Source organism: Anarhichas minor, unplaced genomic scaffold, assembly GCF_050575085.1.
Source record: "Anarhichas minor isolate MPS153535 unplaced genomic scaffold, ASM5057508v1 ptg000080l, whole genome shotgun sequence".
Lineage (NCBI taxonomy): Eukaryota > Metazoa > Chordata > Actinopteri > Perciformes > Anarhichadidae > Anarhichas > Anarhichas minor.
In genome coordinates, this window is record NW_027466526.1 from 2,502,186 (window position 1) to 2,523,008 (window position 20,823).

The 20,823-nt window shown below is 41.3% G+C and overlaps 1 protein-coding gene across 1 annotated transcript in view; it reads left to right on the forward strand.

Annotated features, from left to right (window-relative positions):
* The window catches only part of LOC142938180 (CUB and sushi domain-containing protein 3-like), a 194,277-nt gene that overhangs the window by 106,308 nt on the left and 67,146 nt on the right, over positions 1-20,823 (forward strand). The window contains exons 32-38 of the mRNA XM_076081426.1: positions 3,030-3,143; positions 3,723-3,818; positions 4,177-4,380; positions 9,159-9,283; positions 9,702-9,798; positions 11,075-11,179; positions 20,217-20,335. Of these exons, the coding sequence (XP_075937541.1) occupies positions 3,030-3,143; positions 3,723-3,818; positions 4,177-4,380; positions 9,159-9,283; positions 9,702-9,798; positions 11,075-11,179; positions 20,217-20,335 (860 nt within the window). The remainder of the gene's footprint in view (positions 1-3,029; positions 3,144-3,722; positions 3,819-4,176; positions 4,381-9,158; positions 9,284-9,701; positions 9,799-11,074; positions 11,180-20,216; positions 20,336-20,823) is intronic.

Consider the following 20,823-nt stretch of genomic DNA (forward strand, 5'->3'; position numbering starts at 1 on the left):
CATCTTTTCAAGTGGGTCTTGTGTCGTGAATATTTTGCCTCGAGGCATGTAGACGTAGCTTACACATAGGCTCAGCTATGACTGACCAAAAACAGTCTTGTTTTTCAGTAAGCAGTTTCAGCAATTCAGAGTCAGTTCCTCATAATGTGACCCAATTATCGTTAACACGCATGTATGTCTGTGTACCGGTTTCTTTCACTCGTTTAAAACGTACTTTATTATCATGACACGTCTATTTACAAACTGATAACACAATTATGCTTGATGAAGCTGCGCATTAGACGAGATCTTGCTAATTAGGACTAGTGTGTTTCACAGATTAAACCCACTTGTCAAAAACAGGATGGTATTTCATACTAATATTCTCTTTGTGCTCGAGCTGTGATGGTGCTAATTACCAACTATTATTCTTTCAAATGAACTCTTTTCAAACCATCCCACACACTGGATTATTGAAACTAAGTGAGACAGTTGGGGAAATCATTTTCCTGGAAAGGTTCAATATCAGTCATTTTTAATAAATTTTCATAACCTGCTCCTCCTCACAAATCAAATTTCCTTTTGGTTGTGATACCTGGCTCGTAGCTGAACACAAGCGTCTCAGTGCCAGGAGTGTGTGCTGCTCGCACGGAGCCAGTGCTTTTACATGTGACAGGAATTGCGGTGTAAGGTGCCGCTTCCCTCGGTTACGCGATGGAGGTTTTCTTAAACCGTAGTAAGAGCCTGTCGTGTGCATCGCCTCAATTAACCACCAACACTGTGGCTGTTGTTGCCTGTCTGTTGATGGATATAAGCTGGCGTTTGGGGAGAAACACAGTGAGCATGCTAATGAGCTCAGCCCCATGGTGTGCATAAAAAATTAACTTATTGCGGTAATGGCCCATCTTCATCAGGTTGAAGGTTAGAGAGAGAGAGCGGGATGAAAAAGAAGTGCGTAAATAGCATGTGCACCAAAGGGCGAGATTGAGGCTGTAGTTTTACTATTAGTAATGCACACGCACGCACTACTTTTACGTACACTGGCATGCACAACCGCATAGACACAAACACACATGGTATGACAGATGTAATGATCCAGTCGAATACTGTCTACTCATTTGGTTGGAGAAAGCTCTGATTATCTTTCAGAGGCGTGTACACATTGATATAATCAGGAATGCTTAATTGGAAATATTCATGCAGGACATTATTTAGACAATTCCCTTTTCATTATCAGAAGTTCTCAGTAGTTCCCCTTAGTGCTATATATTGTTTTTGTTTTTTTTAGCATAAGATTTAATTATTCTTTTTGTAATAAATAATAATATTGTTGTGTGACATGTTATTAAGTAAAGGAGTTTAATTAGATTAAAGGTCAGACTTTGCAAAGACATTGTCCAGATGCCCTAACCATGCAGTTCACACAGCGTGACGCTATATTAGATGGGTTACCTTTTCTAGCAACCATATACGTGTATATATGCTCTGTGAATCCCCCTTGTTTTGTGTTACTCAGTCGGAGTAGGAGAATTATTAAACGGCATCCTTCAAATGTCTTCAGATGCTGGTGTCGTCCTTACTCTTCAGTACGGACGCGCAAACTATGGCGTAAATCTTATTTTAGTTAGACTTTAAGGACCCGCTCGGTATTGTGTCATTATGTTTAATGCCATGCCACACCAAAAAGAGATGCAACATTCGAAGGAATACCTTATTATTGGTTAAGTAAATGCCACATAAAGGTTTACAGCAGATGAGCGGATATTACTTTACTTGAGGAAATGGTGACCTTTATGAAGCTAATGCTCAGGAAGCATATCATACCCCAAATCCCATTTTGTATCGTTTCTTAACATTAGACTGAAGTTTATTGGGATTTTAAAGACTCCCCATTTAAGTGCATGTGTGTGCATTAGCGATGCCATTATGAGGAAATGTACCTGTTCAATCAGAAATATTGCCAAATAGGCGCATTTGTTCTTTGCTCTGACAACAGATCCCCGGCCATCGTCTTGTTGGTCAACTCTCCTTTACTCTTGTCACGTGAAAAGTGAAATCTGACGACTGCTCTGTACTGTGACTCCGCTGCTTTTTTTGATGAATGTTTTTCTGCGTCTTCTCAAACATTTGTAGAATTGTTCTAATGTTTCATTATTTCCAAGGCACATTGACATCAACTGCCATTACTGACGTATCTGTGGACAACAACACTCGAAAAATACATGAAGCTGCCCTTATCCTCACTATCTCTGTATCCCAGATTCTCTGACTGACTCACACAAACAACAAAGTCACAACAGCACATGAAAGTCATATTACATGGCTGATCTTCTGATTTGTTGTTTGGGATTCATCGTCAACGTTTTGCCTTATGAAATTCATATTGTGTCTAAATGACAAGCATTGGGGCGACTGCGGTTCAGGGGGTGGAGCGGGTCGTCCTTTAATCTCAAGGTTGGTGGTTCTGTCCCCGGCTCCTACTGTCAACATGTCAAAGTGTCCTTGAGCGAGACACTGAAGCTCAAGTTGCTCTCCAGGCGCTCTTTACAGCAGCCCAGTGCTCCTAATGCTCAGGATGGATTAGATGCAGAGGTCGAATTTCATGTATGCATGTATGTGACGAGAAAGATAGTTTGTATCTGTCATGCTTCTGGTAAATGTGCCTCAAAACCTTTAAAACTACTGCACTGTGATATTGTAAAAGGTGCCACGTGTCATTTGTAGCAAAATGATCTCAAATAGATATCAGTAGATTGTCCATAAATTCTGCCAATCGTATTTTATTTACAGTTTAAGTGTTTTGACTATCCTCTTGGGAGAGACACGTGCAAATTTGATTAGATACACGGCCCCCCTGGGAGTATTCCAGTCAAAACAACATTAACCTCTGTGTTTATGGTTCACGGTGTCAGCATCAGCCCGATTTCAAAAGATAATTGTTTCTAATCTCACCAGTTTACCTGATTATTTCCTTCCAGGGACAACGGAAGCCCCAGTGAATGGGCTGAATGTTGACGTATCATTTTTCTCCTCACTCTCCTTTCTTGCAGTGCTGTTTGGCCAGTTTGTGGTGTTCCAGACTTTGACCAGTGATGTGGTCGATATCTATGACGGATCCTCCCTAGATTCAGCTCTTCTCTCCTCCATATATGGATCTCATTCAGGTAAAAAACACAACACTGGAACCTTGTTTTTTTATATATATAAAAAAAAAAAAGAGTAGTTCTTTCAAGTCAAACACATCATTTGGCACTGCAGGCAAGAAAGAAACTCTCTGTTCAATTCAAATAAATAACTATTTTTCCCAGACAATTTTAAAATCTAAAATCCTAGCAGCTTAATTCTGCCAAGGATAGAGATTCTTTCCTCCTTCATTTGTGTGATGATATAATGAAACACAATGATGACACATAATACCTTATGATTACAATTGCATGAACTAACCAAACCAAATTAAAATAACAAAAGCAAACCAGCTGTTGTAAATTGTCATACAAATTAATCAGATCTGCCGTTTCCAGCATTACCACTGAAGATGTATTGAACTGTAAATTTAAATCACATTGACATGTTACACAGAACTGAGTCAATATTCTTCCTTTTTCACGCAGTCATAAGGCTATGCTGGGCTTATATTCATAGTTTGTAATTATTTGTCACTTTGTGTGTACATTATCTGCGGACATGTGTACACGGCATCCTCCAAACAGACTAATAATGTCTCCTTTGATTTCGTAACTTAGGCGAGACACTCCCTTTGAGTTCAGGAAACAAGATAACGCTCAAGTTTACCACAAATGGAACAGAAACTGCGAAAGGATTTCACTTTGTTTATCAAGGTAAGGCTGCTTTTTCTGAAACATTTCCTGAATTTTCGTGTGGAAACTCATTTAGTGCATTGAGTGTGTTTGCCTGCTTTAAAAAAAAAAAAAAAAAGGCTGTTCAGCAGAGTGCCATTGGCTTGGATGGGCATGGCTGAGCAGATCAGGATGATGTGGAGTCAAACAGCCTATCCTGGCACAGTAGACGAGAGTGACTAATGACGTGCGAGGAGATTCACAAGGGCTTCACCGTTCCTATCTGCCTCCTTTTTCTTGTCATCTCTCCGGCTCCCTGTTGTCGTTCTCTCTACCCCACCCACCCGCCACTCTTTGTCTTTCTTCCTCTCATGCTCGCTTCCTTTCCTCTCGTCCCTAGCTGTCCCCCGGACAAGCGCCTCTCAGTGTAGCTCGGTCCCTGAGCCCCGGTTTGGGAAGCGGATAGGGAACGACTTTGGCATCGGCATGGTGGTGCTGTTTGAATGCAATCCAGGCTACACGCTCCACGGCTCCAACGCCATCAGGTGTGAGGCCGTGCCCAGTGCCCTGGCCCAGTGGAACGGCACTGTGCCCACATGTGTCGGTAAGCGCCCTCATCTTCCAACCTTCGCCTCACCCCCTGCATGCACACACACACACACACAGACACACACACATGCACACACAAATCCAAAAAGATGGAGTAGGTGCACAAAAAACGTTTGGTGTCTTTTTTTTCCAAGTCATTCCTTATCTTAATGTCTGTCACCCATTGCAAAGCATCCACCTGCCTCTGGTCTTGATAGTTCAGACAAGAAGAAAGAAGCAAGGACAAACAATACAACAAAGTGTCACATAAGTCTTCCTTCCAGACAAGGGATTTTTGTTCCTGTGCCTTGACAGACTAATAGAAAAATTAATAGAGTTATGTGAATATGTCCAAGAGCCCACACTTGAGATAACTGTTTCTATGCAGCCCACATCGCTCATGCACCACATACTTCCAGGTTACAGTTTATTATCTAATGCAATTCAATGCAACAGACCTGCAATAGAAGACGTTTCTAATACACTGCCATCCCATATGTATATAATGGAGGTCTAGTCTTTTAATAAAGAACAGTTTATTTTTAACATCGACAAAAAACACAACAACCTGGTAATGATCCAGTAGCCAGATAATTCCAGCAGCACGTGATGGTCTGTGTGTGGTGTGGACCGTCGACTGAAGGGACCAGCATCTCTCTCTCTACACGGCTCTTTGGCTAGCATACACAGAAACATGCAGACATACAGTGCAGTAAATACGTACCGGCTTAAATTTACATAGACATACACGCATCCCACATTCATACACATGAACAGATTCAGGGACATGCGCTCAGTCTTACGAAGACACTCACGTGTCTACCTTGGGAAGATAAAGAACTGCAGATAAAGAAGGGAGAAATCTATTGGAAGTTAGACCTTGTGCCAGCCAGCAAATAGTCAGAGCCGGTGAGCGCGGAAGATTTCAAGCCAAGGTTCATCCGAGTTTACTGCCAACTGGTAAGGGAATAGCAGTGGCACGCGCGGTTTTAAACACAGTGATTTTTATCTGGAGATTGAATCTGGCTGCAGCACATCTCCCCCAGCGGCAGTGAAGTCGTCCAGAATAATGGATATAGTTTCATGAAAGCTTCAACAAAAACACTATGCTCAATTACTCAAGCCCTCTTTATGGGATATGACGGCATCAGACACCGCTCTCCTGTGAGGTACCTGCATTTCAGAAGATACAGTTCCAGGTGCTGGTCCTGCTCTTACCGACCTGGCTCGTCAGGCGACAATTGTTTTGCTTTTCAATTTCACAAATACAAAGCCGGTGAACTGAGGCTTTGCTGTTTAGTCGTGCTAGCACACTGTTCTATCGTGATTTAATTTGCCTCGCCTGAATGGCTGCATAATGTTTGGGTGGCCTCTGTTGAGTTTTATGGAGAATAGTTTACTTGGGGGAAAAAAAAGCGGTTTTGGTTTGTTTCCTGGTGGAGCTTGACTTGAAGTACTTTATAGTGAGCTTTAAAACCTTTTCCAGTGTCATGTGTAAATGGTGGGCTCTATTCAAACATCTGCTTGTACCACCTTTAGATTATGGAAATGAAAAGGGCCTTTACAGGTTAGTACAAATAATGTAAAGGTAAATACTGACAGATAAGCACCATTTTGTTCCCTGCACAACTGAGAGCAAGGCAGCTGACTCTCACAAACTAAATCACGACTGATCACGACTGCCCAATATTACATAAGCTCACAGATTGCCATGATTCATACTCAATATGCGCACATGTTGGAATTGTTGACTGAAACACTTTTTCGAAGGTGTCAACAAGTCAACAGTGTACACTGAGCTTGTTTTAACATATCCTCCCAAGTGTCTCAGTGTGGGTGTGTGGTAAGGCCGGGCCAGAGGGCCTCTCCGGAGCAAGATGAGCTGGTCTTGAGGTCATCATATTAGGAATGTATTATGGTTTCTGTCATGACAATGGGAATGACTGCCAGTGTGATTTTGTCTGTATTAATATAACTTTTTTTAAATTTTTATAAAGATAGCACGCATTGTTTTTAAAATGAAAAATATTAAATCCCACCACCAACCCTTCCAAAACATTGGGACTGCATACAAAAAGCAATTTGTGTTTTGTAAATATCTTTTTCCCACTTTAGGGTGACCGTGTTCCACATTAGACATTGACAGTAATTCACAATTTTGGGATAGCTTTGTTTGTCGTAGTTGTTTTCACTGTCTTTCTTGAAGAAAATCTTGAAAATGTGGCACGGGCGCCCGCTTTGGTGCTTAACTAATCTAAGAAAGCTTAAAGTTGCAGAGAGAAGAGTACTGCTCATAATGTAGACATTAGACATTAGAGGATATTATTGTTGTATATCGTTTACATGTCTCTTTGTGGTGAATGGAAATAAGTATAAGGTAATTGACAAAAGCCAGTTTTATACTGCAGAATTTAGATATTTGTATGCAAGATGTGTATACATCCTAAAAACAAAGAATTATATATTAAGGAATATATACTTCTATATAAGTAGTGCATGTAATGTGAAACACCTATGTGGTACACATATTATGTGCAGATAAGGTTTTTGATATCTTGATTAAAAGACTTCTAATTAAAAGTTGCTGTGAATTCAGATGGCGTTAAATGGTGTCTCACAATGCGTGTAGTCCCCACGCTTGTCTACCTGCAGTAACTCTGACATATGAGCCTCCTACAGATTGAGATGGGTGTGTGGAGCATTCATGCTTTTATGACTGTCATGATTTCTAATCTTGCTCAACCAATTACATTAACTGACAGCTCAGGGGACTCAGAGGAGCTGTTAAGTTATACTGAAATACTGAATCTTTCTCTGCTAGGAGTCCGTTGCTTGTTGTCAAGAATGTGGTTTCGTGCTAGAAACTAGAGCAAAACACATATTTTATAATTCTTAAAATGGTTTTAATTGTTTTTACAGACCTTTTTGTTTTGCCGTTGAATGTTGGACCTAAAACATCCGTCTGTGTACTTCTATATTTTGCATTTCATTTTGTAGAAAAAGACATTTTGGACAACCGACAGGAAATGATTAAATAGAAAACAAGGTTACTGACAATAAGCCTGCAACCTTCTGACTACAGTTCTCTATATTTCATCTGCATTGACCTTCATGTTTCATTTGCAAAGCGGAATTATGAACAATTGCACAAGCTGTTCTCCTTCCAGAGTTAATCAATACGGAATTGTCTACATGTGTCATGCATTAGATGTCGAGGCAGTGATATATGAAAGTGTGATTGCTGTGAGGTACAGTATGGAAGTCATTTTCTCTAATGTGTCACTTGGAGCGTAAGGAACATAGTAGTCACTTTGGCACGATTCTATCAGCTAGATGTCACCTGTAGAATATTTATGAGTTTGAAATTGTGGCAAGCTGATAGCTGAAAAATGCTTTTTCTGACGACCACTTTTTTTCTTTGTGATAAGTAGCACATTTTATTTTTCTCTTATTTTCCATGTCTCCCATTGTCTTTGACATCCAGCCCTCCCGTGGCTGGTGGATATGGAAAACAGTGATTATCATTGACCTGTACAGGGTAAAGCCTTGTCCTTGACGAGCAACAGCTGCGTCTTCATTGTGAGAACACGTTGCACTCCTCTCGGAACATCTGAAGGACCTCATCCTCCCTGGCTGATAGCTTTGCTCATGGTCCTATAGAGAAACTGTCACGACAAATACTAGGTGCTAAACTCAAGCCTTCTCCAACCTGCAGTTCAATCTGAAGAACACCTGTTTCTGCATCTGGAGTGAGGAGAAAAGGGAATAAAGGAGTTTTTTTTTGTAGTATACAGAATCCGTCATTATTGTTGAACTACATGTGATGGCTTAACGGATGTCGAACAGATATATTCAAGCTGGTGACAGCAGAACAGTGGATCTCACAAAGAAAAGCAACAATTAAAAAAGCAAACGCACTGTTGCATTAGACTTCTCTTCTTGTGATAGGGTAAATGATTTTGCTGAGCAAAAGTTCCATCAGCCTAATAGGTTGATTGTTTCTGTATTAGCCAGCAGGACTACATTTCAAGAGGAAGGAAATGCTTTTTGTTCTGTGTTATAATCCAAAGGTCTGCAAGGTTGTGCTACCACAATCCTTAATGGACAAAAAGTGGAGCTAAACACTCTGTAGGAGGTTGCTGTCCTTATAGAAGGCCAATTGGCAGTGTCTGCAAAGCAATAAAGAAATTGTAACGGTTATGGTCCTTTTTTCATTTGATATATTTGAGCATAGGTAAAAAATCTAAACTGCCTGAAAATGTCAGCACAACCCGGCAAGTGACTCCAATTCAACATTCATCTGAGAGCCAAGAGAGGCTCGATAAATACGTTACTTGTGGCACTGGTAGGAACAAGGTGCGCTTTGAGAGGAATAGCTTTTGCAACTGATAGATGTGATTTGTGTGGCCTGCGAGGGATAGAATAACATCAGGGCTGATCTGTTTACGTCTGAATAGACCGAGAGGCGAGTGTGCTGCCATGCAAAACTCCACTGGGGCATTAAATGACAATATCATCATCTGGTCATAAAATAAAGCTCTTTTACATGACATACCAAGTAGAACCTGTCATTATCATGGCTGGCTGTCATTGGAGTCCACAGAATTACATCATATGAAGTGATTTTTATAGAGGCTCATTTAAAATCCATGTATTGTGAAATGATGCTTTTATGATTAACCTCTGCCAACTCGCGGCTCTGCAGGTGTGTGTGTGTGTGCAGACTTGAGCCTAACATTTTTTTTTTTTCTCTCTTTTTCTCTCTCTTTCTCAATCTGTTATCCTTTTTTCTAGTTCCCTGCGGCGGGGTGTTAACTGACCGCAAAGGCACCATCCTCTCTCCTGGATACCCAGAGCTGTACACCAACTATCTGAACTGTGCCTGGAAAATCTCTGTTCCCGAGGGGGCCGGCATCCAAGTGAGAGGACACATATGTAGATTCTTTTTAGGAGTATAATGTTTGATGAGAGATTAAAAGATATTTCGTGGGGATTTATTTATGTGCCTCCACGCTGGCGGCAGCCAAGGTCCAAGGCAATTGTGTGATAAAATGAAAAATATGTCTCTCTTCTTCCCTACGAAACAAAAGCCTTTTCGGTGACATTTCATATATATCTCACATTTTGTGTCGACTATAAAAGCCATTGTATAATAAATTACAATCTCACTAACAGTGCTAAAAAATACAATGAAATGTCTAAGAGCAATTTCCCTCTTGTAATAAAGCAACATAGACGAAGAGAAACAAAATGGCTGAAATGAAATGCATGACACGGCTGTAAACTGCAACTTGACTTACCGCAAGGCGTTTATATTAAAGTATCTTTGTCTTTCAGATTCAAGTTGTGACCTTCGCCACAGAACACAACTGGGATTCGCTGGATTTCTTTGACGGGGTTGATGGCAATGCTCCAAGGCTTGGTAGCTACTCAGGTAATACTGATACAACTGGATTTGAGTTGCCGGGTGCCTCTTGAAATTCAATCAGATGTCACTGGGACCCAGCAGCAGACAGATGTGGCGATGGAGCTGATGACATTTGGCATGTCCTCTGTCTTAAACCAGTTAAAGAAGTCAAAGATGAAAACATTTCTGTCCCTGCATTTGAGGTCTTCATAATGTTTCATGCTGGAGTTTTTACAAATGCAATGTTGCCTTAGGGCTCACGCTAATGAAAATGGAGCTCTTGCCACATGGTAACCTACTAGAAACAGGCTATCACATAATTTTAAATGCTGGATCGTGGTATCGGAGGGACTGGTGTAGCATAATGACTTCAGCGTCTTATATCAATTTTTATGAGCCTAGGTGTCAAATATCTCAAGTGGTGGATATCTCATTTTGGAGCAAAACTCTTTACATATTGTAATAGCTCCACAGTGCAGCTCTCACTGTGCAGGATAGCGTGCGGTTTGAAAAGGCTAGGGGATTTTAAATGGCTAGCAATCAATTTTATCTGGGGCTAAACCGATGAAGGTGATCACGAATACATGTAAAAGTCTCCATGCAAATTGCCGAAGACACGCCTGGAATAGAGAATATGAACCTGAACCTGAAGAGTATGACCTCATTGTTGCAACACACAGATAACATTCTCCAGTGCAAATTCAGAGTTAGAATTATCGATCATGCTCGTGTTCATGCGTTTCATTTTTGATTTCTCTACTGAAAACTCTAAAATGTGTGACAGAGACGGCTGGTGTGATTCATGTCGATGAACAATCATTGTTTCTGAAAATCACTGCAGATCATAGACTATTGTAATGCTTTATGTTCTGGTCGACCCAAAAAGCCTTCCATAAATAGCAGATTATCCAAAATGCAGGAAAGTTTCTCACTGTCTTTTTTTATTTCTCTAAAAAGGGACCCTGCTCTTGGAGTGTTATTTTATTTCTTTATATGTGATTGTCTCTTATTTATTGTATCATTTGAGGCACTTTCTCCATTATATTTGTACCTGCTAATAATAATCAGCAACTCTCCCTTTGCAAGGTTGTGGAGGCTAAATGGCTGCTAGTGTCCAGTCTCATATTAGACTTTGGCTCAAAAAGTGGAATCCAGAGACTGATTTAATTATTATCTACACCTCATATAACCAAAGTACAATAAATGTTCATGTGTTATGCATGCCCACACGTTTTCATGGTCCTAAATCTGGAATATGGGCCGGACATGGTCTAAACTATCTTTTCTATGTTGTGTAATACAGGTACAACAATCCCTCAACTGCTGAACAGCACATCCAACAACCTGTACTTGACCTTCCAGTCTGACATCAGTGTATCCGCCGCTGGCTTCCACTTGGAGTACACAGGTATGAGGAGAGACGGCTTGTCTGCCTGCCTGTCTGCCTGTCACTTTGTCTGTTGTCAGTTTGTTTCCATGTGTCCATCTGCCACCACCTTCCAGCTGCTGCACAGAGGTATAAGAAATAAGAGGGACAGCTGGTCGGGGTGGCACAGTCGGACATAGAAAGTGTGAGATTAGCGAGTGAGTAGGCAAAGTGTTTTTTTTTTATGTATCTCTTAGACTTTGTATCCAGGCATTGTATTCCCCTGTGGTCTTTTGCAAGTCCTCCCATTGCTACAAGCTACTGGACCTACATCCTTTTTCATTTAGGGACTCAATTTACTCATCTCTCAGTGGGCTATTCACTTCGGGGCATATTTGCAAAGGAGAATGCTGACAATTTACCATACACTCAAATTAAAGGAATGCAGCAGGCCCCAGTGGAGCGACTGACTTACTAAGTCCTCCCATTCGAAAATTGTGTAAATGAAAATAGGGGCGCTGATCTGCAGGTAATGCATGGTGCTATCTGCAGATATTTGATAAAACAGTCCTTTGTGACCAATTTCCCCACTGTTATTTACATCTCATGCATTTTCCAGTTGTCTCTTTTAATGTCAGGGTAATTTCCCTCTTTGTTATTTGTCTCTTTAAGGTTAGAAGAAATTTTAATTTGTACTTTCTCCTCTTCACAGTTGTCTTTCTTCTAGCTGGTTACTTAACGCTCACCTTCACATAAAAGCAATTTTCTTACTAAAGTGTGTGGCGATGGGAGACCTCATTTTCAGTAAAGTACATGGAGGGCAGTGAAAAAGCGCAACCACGGGAAAAATAAAAGTGGAGAAGACACGAACTCCATAATGTCGAGATAAAATGGGATGTGGGTGAGACAAAGTCACAAAGGCGTGAAAGAAAGGCCACACGATGAGAGCCCTGCTAACGTAACACATTTTAAGATCCCGTACACAACTCAAGCAAAGACTAACATGCTTTTGAATAAAATCAGTCCCCCACTCAAACTTCCAGTCAGTTCCCACGAATGTGTTGCAAAACAAAAGAAGCATGACAAAAACATCGCTGTCACCGAGTCTGTCCCGGCTGTCAGTTGTGTCAGTCCGCGAGCATTACACCACTGCCGAGAACGACTTCACATTCATGTCTCTCGCAGTCGGCACTTCGTTTCCACAACACCCTCCTCTTTCCTGGAAGCATTCCATAGCTGCGTGTCTCTGTGGGCTCTTTCCTCTCTGCACTAACCCCCACCCCCTCCTCGCCCCAACCACCGCCACCTACTGCTGAGTCACTTCAGTGCCATGTCTCACAGTCGGCCAGTCAGTTCTTTCCTCTGTCTGTCTTGCACTTTGCCTCTGCTGCCCATGTAAAGTGCATTCCCTGATGCTTTGTGTAAAGCCAGCTCCAGTTACACTCCTTTCTACTTTTCCTCTTGTTATTCACGTTTGTTTGCTTGCCTAGCATATGGTTCTACCGCTTGCCTATTGGCAAACGTGTATGTGTGATAAAGTCATGTTGCTTCTCTATGGAACTGCTCATCAAGTATTCGTTTTGTAGTCTGTTGTTTCCCATTTTGCGTTAATCTACTCCTCATAGCAGAGTTCAGATACTGATTTATTTGGTCAAACGACAGCAATCTTCTAATTGGTCCTCTAGTCGGTTGCATGTTTGTATCTTTTTAATGTGTTTGGTTGTGTGGGTGTGTGGGCATCTGTGTGTCCACGGCTAATACTACTTCTGACTCCTCTTAACTAGCTGGTAGGTGCTGCTTCAGGCAGATTTGCATCCCTAGGTTAGCTGCAAACGCTGGCCCTGTTGTATTCCTGATCTAAATTCCCATCAACACATGATCGTGTCTCAATGGGGCTATGCTTAGTGTGTGTGTGCGTGTATGTGGCTGAGAAAGAGAGATGGAGACAGTGGCTGCACCTACGGCATACAGGTGTTGGGCATTGCTGCAGAGGGAAAGGTTAGCGGTGAAGTTGTCTAGTGGCAGTAAATATACAGTGTAGTTTACTGTTTTGCCATGAATAAACACTGCAAACATACTCAATACCCAAGAAGTTCCTGTGTATTGCTTCCTAGCTGCTGGGAAAAAGTGAAGGGGAGAGTCTGTGGGATTACAAACTGGTCTCTGAACACAGCCGGAGAGCAGCACACACTGCTCCGCCTAGGTTGCGAAATGTAGATATGTTTATTCAGTGCAGTTTCATTGGGTATCAACCTCGCGTTCACCAGCACATTGTTGGAAAAAAAAATCTTGAAGCGTAAATAAACACTTCACGTCCCGGATAGGTTGGTGAGACGCGATGCCTGCATGCAGCCTGTGCAGACAGCTGCAACTGAACTGTAAAGCAAGTAATCTTCGTCTGTCTGTTTGTGGGTATGTATTTCGCATATCTCCACAACCGCTCATCCGATCTACTTCACACTTAGCGGGTGTATTGCTGGGGACCAAAGGGAGTGCCGTGTCGAATTTGACACTTTTTAATATTAATAAACTTTGAATAAACAAGCGAACGGCGCTGCGTGGGGGGGGGGGGGGGGGAGGGCTTCAGGGCTCTGCTGCCTGTCGAGCATGTCATCCTCAGCGGGCAGACTGTGGCTCATTGACTACAGTCCACTGCTGGAAATACTAACGTTACAACCGAACTCTTCTTCCCTAGAGTCGATGAGCAGTGACTCTCAACAATGCTGCAACCATCACTTCCTTGGGGCCAAGCAATCGGCCCACCCCGAACGGGCACGCCCCTCGACAACCATGCAAGCAGTAAGACCGGGTGCCAAGCAATCGGCCACTCGCTGCAAACGAGCACTGCACTAGCAGATTAAATCACTGTATCTGTTGCCAGATACACTCGCGGTCTAGACAAGAGGTCAGACAATTGTGGTTTGTATTTATTCAATCAAACATTACAGCGGTGTTCGTTGCAGACACATATGGCGGAGGTCTGCGCTCTACTTAGTGCACTTTTGTAGTTTCCAGCCTTCGGTTGGTTTGAACCACCCATTTACTTTTCACACACTCCTACACTCTTAGCTACAAATTAATGCTCTGAATGCTCCGTACAGTGGGAAGAAAAAGGCAAGAGGGATTGGCACAGACCCAGCCAGTCAACCATCTGTTTTCAAATTTTTCCTTTGGGTGATTGTTGCAGTCCGTGGAGACTAGTTATCGAAATCTCGTGTACCACCCGTCACTACAACTTCTTAAGAGCCAAGCTTTTAACCCGCAGACAGTATGCTATAGTTGAAAACAAAACTGGCGTCTTCTAACAGGCAATATGGCAGTGTGCATCCTAAATAAAGTCCCAAACTGGGCTTCAATTGCTGCAGTCTGCAGAGGCCTACATTTTCTTTACACGGCCCTCATGGAGTGACTGTGACAACAGTATGCATCGATTCGGGACAACTTGGAAAGAAATTCATCCCCTGAAATAGCCCCAAGATCTGCCAATACATCTTTTACCACACATCTAATTTCAGTCGCTCCACTGAAAGGACATTATGGCACTGTTAAAGGTAATTGCAGTTTTCTATAAATGCTAAGCATACTACATATAATCTTCTTGATAACTATCGGATCCTGCATATTTTCAAGTTATTCAAAGTTTTCAATTTAACATATGCTTTATGGCTGAACCGTGCTAATTAAAGACCAACAGCAGAAATCACCTGGTCTATACGCATACTTGATTACATGCAATCAAGTATCACATATTGTCATTACCACTTGCTGCTCCAGCAGTGAATCATAATGTAAACTGTGCTGCAGGAATGTGCACTGCAGTTCAACTTGAAATGACTGTGCTGTGGTCTTTCTCTCATTTATTAGTCACTATGTATTACGCAACTCTTTGGCCACTAATTTCATGCTAGTTCAAAGCCACCAGATGTGTCACTTTGATCTGGATGCAAGTTTCTTTATTTGCGATGGCGGCTGTTGTAATTCTTTAGGTTCTTGCGCAAGCCGAGTTCTTTATGGTTTCTTTGAGAGACTTTGGAAATGTGGTTCTTGGATGGATGTGTGAAGTTCAAATGCAGATGGACTTTGAGATTGGTTATTTGTTACGATGAGTGATGGGGGTTGGTTAAACACACTGTGTTTTGAAAGAATAGCCTGAATAAAGAATACAGAACTTGTTTATTTGTATTGGAGGGGAAAAAAGAAATAGTTACCTTTCTTACCCATTGATTGGTTAAGAATCCCAGAAACCAGAAATGTCCTCAGACACCTGATGAAGACAAGATGGCAGAAAACAGTTGATGAATAAAGCATTTGGTACTAGAGAGTTGTGTTACCTTTTTAATTTAGCTGGACAGCACTGGGATTTAGCATAATAGGTACATGACTTTCTGTATTTCTGTACAGACCCAACATCAGACTAAGCTAGGTGCACAGCAGGCATCCTCGTGATACCTCTCCTCCGACCCACTGTTTTAAAAGGATGAAAGAAGCTGATGGGATTTACAATTGAAGCTGATGGGATTTATGATTATTGAATCTCACACTGACTCCACCTGTAGATACTGCAAGTGTTTCTACTACAAGTGTACTTATCCTGCTCCAGTGTCTTGTTTTTAAGTTATGCTAACAGGACAGGTTTTGGGCCTCTGGTCATGAAGTTTAGAAAATGATTTGCTCCCTTATATGCACTTTTACCCCACAAGCAACAGTATTTGTGTCTAGTTTCTGGAAATGTGAGGCCTCTGTTGTTTTTTTACCATGTTTGATGTCGAGTATAAATGTCATGATGGCAAAATCAAGAATATTGATTAAGTTGAAAATGAATATGATCTTTATTTTAATCACCTGGTCGTCAAACTGATTAGACTGGTTGTTTTACTTTATTTATGAAGGTAGCAAAAGTGAGATTATTTTGCTGTTTAATGATGATGATCATGATCAGCATACAGTGGGAGATATAAATGATGTGGTATTTGTGACGATAATCATCACATTTCATATTTTGATAATTCATAGAGATAATGTTGATCTTGGAACAAAATTCAAAATGCCATCTACTACCTCCATTTATTAGCCTCTCAAAGTCTCATTACCTTCAAATATGAGGTATAATAATATAAATAAGATGTATTGCTCTCTTTCTCTTTCAGAATAAGATACTTTTATTTGATGTGAATAGTTGCAATAAAGATTTATGTTGAATTATATATATATGAATAGTTTAGGTTCACGAAATGCATTTTATTAGAGCAACAGCAATCCATCTCGGTGACATCTACTCAAGTCAAGTCAATTGTATTTATACCCCATATCACAAATCAAAAATGTGTGGCATCAGACAGGGAAACACCCTAAACCCTCTTTAACAGGGAAAAAGTGGAAGAAACCTGACAGGAACTTCTAATAACCAATAAATAAGATGCAGTGTGATAAAAGTGATAAAACAATAATTTTGTTAGCTTCTGCTCAGGTTTAACTTAAATCAAACTATCTGTGAGTTCCAATACACATACTCCCATACTATTTAGTATGCAAAACAAATACCAGGATGGTCACATTTTGCAGTATGCAAGCCAGCATGCTTTACTGGCTATTTTGACCCACAATCCTCTGCACAGTGGATGTATGAGCAAGAGGGTCAGTTCAAGGTGCCATGTTATGAGGAAGTAGTTCATCCCAATTGAATGCATACGGCATGCAACAGTACATACTTTGTTTTGGCAGCTGCAGAATGAACTAAAAGGAAAAAAGTTTAAAAAGTATGCGATTTGGAACGCAGCTCAGGTCACTAACCTCTCTGACAATAGGGGTCAAGGGTCAACTCCTAGACTGTGAATAGTTTACAAAAGCAATGCATCATAACCAGTAAATAAAAGAGACAACAATGCTTATGATGACCGGGGCTAAATATCCGTTGACTGAGATAGACCAGTCTGTTTGCATACCAGCCCCACTTAGACTGCGCATGAAGCATAGGGTCGAATGACTCGGGGAGAAACATGTATTTGATGTACCTTAAATGATCTGCTCTACTCCACTCTTCCCTACTGCACATGCCACCACCCCCCTAAAGTAAACTCTCAGTTCCCTGTGTTGTTGACGGTGTATAACCACAGTACCGTCCTTTATAAACCTAAATCGCTCGGCTTGCTTTTGCATTTGTGTGTACCCTTAGAAAGAGCCATCTTTTCCCCTCCGTAAACTATTCTCTATTGAGTGACCTGCGTGTTTTGCTTCTGCATCTGCCTAGTGGCTTTCATTACCTTCGTATATTCCAGTATATTATCGACCCATATTAAATTGCAAACCGGACTAGGTAAAGCGCTCGGCTCCCCTTGGGTAGTAGACAAGCGTAGCTAGTAACTGGTGAGTTATGAAGTGATAACGTCTCATTGGCTACGTGCAGTCAGCAGGCCGTCCTGTTGAAAGTACGATGCCCGTTTAATCAGGACGGGAATCCCTCCAGACGCGGTTGTGTACTCTAGAACAGTGGGCGTTGACCTTCTCACAGCAGGGTGACAACAGTCCCTGCCAAAATGTGTATTCTGATAATTTGACTGGAACCCATCTGGAGCTCAACGGGAACCAGTGCCGTCTGTTAGAGAGCACTAACTCTTAGCCTGGCCAGAGCGTAATGATCTATTTGTGCCCAGTTAAGGTCTGATCTGGCAAACTGCCTCTTATGCGCTGACACATTTACACTTTTTTTTGTTCCTGTATATATGCAAGCAGTTGTCAGAGGCTCCTGCATTTCAATATTTCACCAATCCTATATTCACTTTCATCCTTTGAATCACTATTTAAGTAAGAATGCACTGCTTTAGGAAACAGTATTCCAAAACCGTGCAAGGGGAAGGCTGTTTAGGACACGGTGTAATATCATGCAACAGTTTTGTTTTCAAAGCTGTAATGGGCTTTGATGTCAAACCTACCTTATGGCAGCCCTTCACTATAGCAGCAAACACTGTTTAAATATATTCCCTCACCAAATCTCCTTGAATCTATTTCAAAGTCATTTGACTTTGTCAAAGTAATACTTTCATTTAAACCCACATATGAGAAGAAATGTCAGCGCATCCGCCCACTGCCTTTGTACAGTAGCTCTTCAGTTGTTATATCTGTCATGATATCTCTGAGGTTACTGTCTCCTCCCACCCAAATATCCTCTCTAACTTTCACTAGATGCTCAGTGCAGCGGTCACTCCCACTCTTCAGTGCTCTCAAAAGTTGCTTATAAATTGTTCTGAATCTTTTGTGGCCATTTCAGCTGCCATGTTTACATTTATCCACCCACCTACTTGCTTGGACCTGTTAGCTCTTTGAGTGGGCTTGTGTGTGAGTGTGTGTAAATTTTGTGCATTTTCCTTTTCCGAGGGCTGTCTGTATGTGTTATCTGTGCCTACACATAGGTTGTGATACATTTATTTATTTTGTGTTGCTGGGTTTTGTTTATTCTTCTACCCACTACCTCTCACCCTCTGGCCTGCGTACTAATTTTGCGTCCAGGAGAAAACTTCTGCATGAATGTATTTATGCATTTCAAAGTTATTACAAAGTTTGACTCTTTCTTCCATTTCTTATGTATTACTGCTGCTGCAGCAGTACAGCAGCTAATTTTACTTGTGAAATCAATGGAGATGTACCGATCGATCAAAACTGGCTGGTTTTCACCTGATCTTATAGACGGATGCCCAACCAGTCTGGTCACATTTACACAAAAGTGATGCAGGATAGTATAATGTTGGCACACAGCGGTACAGGCGGTAATGTTACTGCCACACACACACACACACACACACACACACACACACACACACACACACACACACACATATTGTGAGCTTGAGTGAAGAAGACACAAACATGCAGTTTGTCAGTCTAAAAAAGGTAGTCGAGACACAGCCCTGCTTCTGAAGGAGCTAACGGCTAACGCTAACAGTGGTTGCATTGACTTGCATTATGTATAATTATTGACTTGTATTCAATCTCCTATCAGTAAAAACTAGTTGTGAAGGTTAATTATAACGGTGCTCAATTGTACTCTTGTAAAATCTGTTTTTTGGCGAGCAACATGAATAAATACCGTTTTTCACAGCAATGTAAAACAAATATTAAAGAGGGAATTATTACCTGTTTAATTTCCTAACACTAGCTCTAAGCAGCTTATAATGTACATTAATAATAATATTCATTTCCTAATCATTTATGCAGATAACAACTATTTTGAATCTATGATGGTTTACACTGACTTCAAGCGGGTTGAAATTGTTTTTCAGGGATGGTGGTTAAAAAGTTGACTCTGAAGCCTAACTGTCAATTATAGTTCTTAAAATTAAAATGTTAATCGGCACGTCAGACTTTGGCAGTGGAAATTGGTACATCTCTAATTCAAACAACCCATTGACTGATGAGTTGAAAGCTTACAAAATAAGCTTTTTTCCCCCCAATGCTACTTTTCACCAACAGCATGTAATTGGTGTATCAATAATGAAGTGAGATGTTTGCTCCTCTGCCTGTAGATATGAATGTTCATGTATTTGTTTAGTCCCCTCTATGTCAGTGGAAAGCTGCTCAAATACCTTATATTAAAAGAGCTCATAGCTGGGCTCAACCATGGTTTCTAAGCCATTAAAAGGCCTCACGGTACCTGGAAAGTGGCTCTGTAATCACTTTGTTCCAATGGAGCCCAATTTTTCTGTCAAGTAATACTTCAGGGATTGCTTTGTAATTTCACAGTGATTGCTTCAGATAACAGTCAGAAGTATTTTGCGATTACAGCCACCAATAAAATAGCTCTTTGACTTGACCCAGTTTCCCAATGTTATGATGAAAAAATGACTCACTCAGCTATTGTGCGATTACAAGCACATTCAAATGAGGCACTGTGTAATTATGTGTTTAAACGTTTGGTTTTATGAAATTATTCCTTTCTATAGATATTGGAAGATTACGTGTAAAAGTGGCCATTGATTATGCAATGGCTGTTCAATAATGAAACGATATCGAATGTGCTTTGATTGTTCCCATATTATGCAGAAGAATGATTGCTGCCCACACTTGTGTGTTGTGACTCTGTCCTAAGCAATAGGTTTGGATTCGTGCCCGGAGCCGCAGCCTCCCAGTAACGGCCAGAAAGTGGGCGAACGCTACACTGTGGGCGACATGGTGTCCTTCCAGTGCGATCAAGGCTTCTCGTTACAGGTAGGTGAAAGCACACCGCGCTGGTAAAGCAGACATCCAGCTCTCTTATGGTTACGATAAGTGAATCATATCTAACTGCCTGGAGTGACACTTTCAACAGAATACCCCAAAGGATAAGTCTGTCAAGGCAACGTTAGAAAGTACTTTTTCTATGACATCTGTGTGTGTGTGTGTGTGAGAGAGAGAGAGCGCGGAGCAGTGTGCAGTAAAGAAATGAGTGAATGCACAAGGGTGGTGTAACTGTCCGTGTATTTAAGCTTGCATCTTTATTGTGTGCACTTTGCCTGCATGTTTGTGTGAGCGCGTGCCTGTTACAAAGCAGTTTTAACGTCCTCCAATCTTCCTCAAGTAGATACTGTAGCCGTGGCTTTTTGAGCTGCAGAACCCTCCAATGCCACGGGCGATGGATTGTGTTAACAGTCGCCTCACTAATCCCACACCGATTTTTCTTCCCGGCTTAAGCATTCACATCTTTTCCCATTCTCTCT